At 41.0% G+C, this 2,994-nt stretch overlaps 1 protein-coding gene across 1 annotated transcript in view; it reads left to right on the forward strand.

Annotated features, from left to right (window-relative positions):
* ALCAM (activated leukocyte cell adhesion molecule) overlaps positions 1 to 2,994 on the forward strand; it is a 123,171-nt gene that overhangs the window by 116,713 nt on the left and 3,464 nt on the right. Inside the window, exon 16 of the mRNA XM_031555160.1 lies at positions 2,638 to 2,754. Within this exon, the coding sequence (XP_031411020.1) occupies positions 2,638 to 2,725 (88 nt within the window). The 3' untranslated portion in view covers positions 2,726 to 2,754. The remainder of the gene's footprint in view (positions 1 to 2,637; positions 2,755 to 2,994) is intronic.

The raw sequence follows: 2,994 nt of genomic DNA on the forward strand, positions 1-2,994 counted from the left end.
AAAAAAACAGGAATAGAATTTGTACTGAGGTGGTGCATCTGCCCAGCCCATGTATCAGCATTTGGTGATCAGCAAGATCACCAAGACAGTAGAATTGAACTTTGTATGTATTTCAGTCTCAGATGCTGAAAATCTAAATCTGTCTGGCTTTCTGACATGAAAAGCTGCTCTGATTTCAGACAAGCAACACTCGCTGTACTCCACATCAGGATTCTGAGGAACTCTCTTTCAGAGTCAGAATGCTGCCCTTCACCTCTCCATTCTCACCCCTTTTGGCTCTAGGAAAACAGAGATGGCACTTAGTGAGGGGAACACCACGGTTCCATTGAATGCAGAGCTACAGTGAAACACCTGAAAAATAAATCTTGATAGCAACGCAGGACCTACCAACTGTAGTCATTGATCCATTTTAACCTGATCAAAGAACAGTAATGCCATTTATTTACAGTTTCCTGTTGTTAGGTGGTTAGGTGTCAGGTCAATGGAGATCCAGTTTGCTTTAGGTCCTATAAAAAAACGTGGATAAGAGGCCAGAAAAAGGCATCATGCTGAGCCATGCCAATAGTCTGTCCATTCCACTCATTTGTCTGCAGGAGCAGCCCCAAGTGCTCACATACAGCACTGTGAGAGCAGATGAGCACACTGCTGCTTCCCCACCTCCAGCTCATATTAGCTCTGGCAGCTACCCAGATCCAGATTCTTTCAGCTTTTCATCTTTTTCCTTACCATCTCCAGTTCTGTGAAAGACTTCTTTGTTGAAAAGGCTTCTTATCTGTGACAAGACAGATTCTGTGCTCTACCTAAAACAAACAAATTTTTACATTTTAATTTAATTTCCAAAGTTTTAAAGGTTTTGTTTGTTTGTTTGGATATTTTGTTTGTTTGCTTTTTAACTAGGATTAAAGAGATTTGTGAAGGGTTACTACGATCACAGGAAAAGGTTGATCTCTACCAAATCATTGGATTTTCTTCTTCATTACATCTTACATCCTTTCCTCCTGTGCACTTAATGTGTTCCAGGCTTTTAGATATCAGAAGAAAGTAGGAAGTTCTCAGCACGATAGAAACTTACCGCTGTAGAACATGTTCCTTCGAGTATCAAATTTGGCATTTTGAAATTAGATTTGCCTGTGACAATCAGTAGTTTGAATCTGTGTATAAGAGGTTTTACAGCAAAATTGGTTCTGCACAGACACCTGCCCTTCTATCAGCCACACAAGCAGAACAGAGGCAGTCTGAGAACATTAGTAAAAGATAAATGCAACTTGGAAGAATTACAAGTTTGAACCATCTAGGAAGTAACCTACTTCAAAACTTTTCTGGTTTTAGAGTGGTCCCATTCAATGTACTCCGTGGGGTTTGGGACTCTGAATTTGCACGCCCTGCGGCACTGTCCATCACACACTGCTCCCACCAGCAGCTGTCACAGCACTCCGTGGGGTGCTGAGGAGCAGGTGCATTAGCACCTGGTAGAAGCTCTGCTGAGATAAGCACTAAATAGTGCTTTATTGACAGTACCTTTCACTGCTCCTTCAGTTCAGGGCATGCACAGTGCTCAGCCCTGGCTCGCAGCCTTTGCTCAGATGGAGGATGTGCACTGAAACACTCCAATAGCAAAAAATTGGAATTGGTGGTTTTGTGAGGTACATACCTGCATGGTGTCAGCGTCCCATGTCACAGTCCCTTGCCTACCTACCTGTGTCTTCATTGCATTTTGCAAGTCAGTGTCACCGCAGATCTTTACCCTGAAGCAAGGGTGAGCATATGCATAAATCTGTCACAACAGATGTTAGTTTTCTGTAGGGGAAACAAATTATCCGTAGAGAAAATGCCTATACCATAATCTGCTTTGACACGACGGATTTACTTTGTCCCACTCAAACACATTTGCCCATTTACATTTTAAAAATTGTGGCCTTCAAAATGTTATCGCAGCTCTGCAGGAATCTTTCACCTTGGCAGACAGTGAGGCTTCTCACACATTAAATGGATGGCTTAGTGGTTTTATTGTGCTAAGCCAAACTAAGCACTTAACTCATTAATTCATCTCCACCACTCGTATTAAAGACAACCTGCTATTTTAAATGAGGCATACCTCTTTTCTCCCCCTCAAACATTTACACAATCCCTTCTTTACCTAAACCTTGTCAGTCAGAGCCAGCACAGATCTGGAAGACAGAATGTTTTCTTTTTTGGTGCTGCCTGAATTTTCATTAATTTCTTCACAGTTAAAGAGCTGCTGTTTGGCACAGCCTCTGAAAGTCTATTACTGTGAGTACACAAAAGATTGCTATGTTGATCAAGATATCTTAGCCACACTTGTAACGTTTTAGTACGCCTTAAAGCAAACTCTTGTTTATTGAAACAAGCTTCACAATTAATTTGTCGAGATACATGGATCTGCACAACCAGTTCAGCCATTCTTGCTAGCTCAGAATAATTCTAAATTTCCCAAGATATAAAACACACAAACATGGCTTCAGTGGGGAAACTGGTGCTATTGGTTTGTTTACAATCATATGCAAGCCTATTGCTGTATCCAAACAGAACTGTAAAAGGGGGGGAGCAGCATCTTTAATGTGTGTATGGAACAGAGTGCTGTGAAAGTGCAAAAACGACCCTAATTTTTCATTCTAGGACAGCGTCAAAACATGTAGACAAAGATCTCGGAAATATAGAAGAAAATAAAAAACTAGAAGAAAACAATCATAAATCTGAGACTTAAGAGACAAAATGTGTCAGTCATCATTCCAGGTAGGTGTTTCATACTGCAAAATTTAACATCTGGCCACCTCTTCTGTCTCACAATCCATGTCTAACAATCACAGGAGTAGCTCAGGTCTGTTGCTTACCCTTTGGGCGTAGGAAGTAGAGTGGTTTTGGACTCTGGTGACATGAAGACAGAAAGACTCAAGTCCCCAGCCAGTTACAAGTTCTAACCTGCATACACACACATTAAAGAAATAAGTTATAAGTTAGTACTTGACTTTTTTT

The sequence above is a fragment of the Meleagris gallopavo genome, chromosome 1, assembly GCF_000146605.3.
Source record: "Meleagris gallopavo isolate NT-WF06-2002-E0010 breed Aviagen turkey brand Nicholas breeding stock chromosome 1, Turkey_5.1, whole genome shotgun sequence".
Classification (NCBI taxonomy): domain Eukaryota; kingdom Metazoa; phylum Chordata; class Aves; order Galliformes; family Phasianidae; genus Meleagris; species Meleagris gallopavo.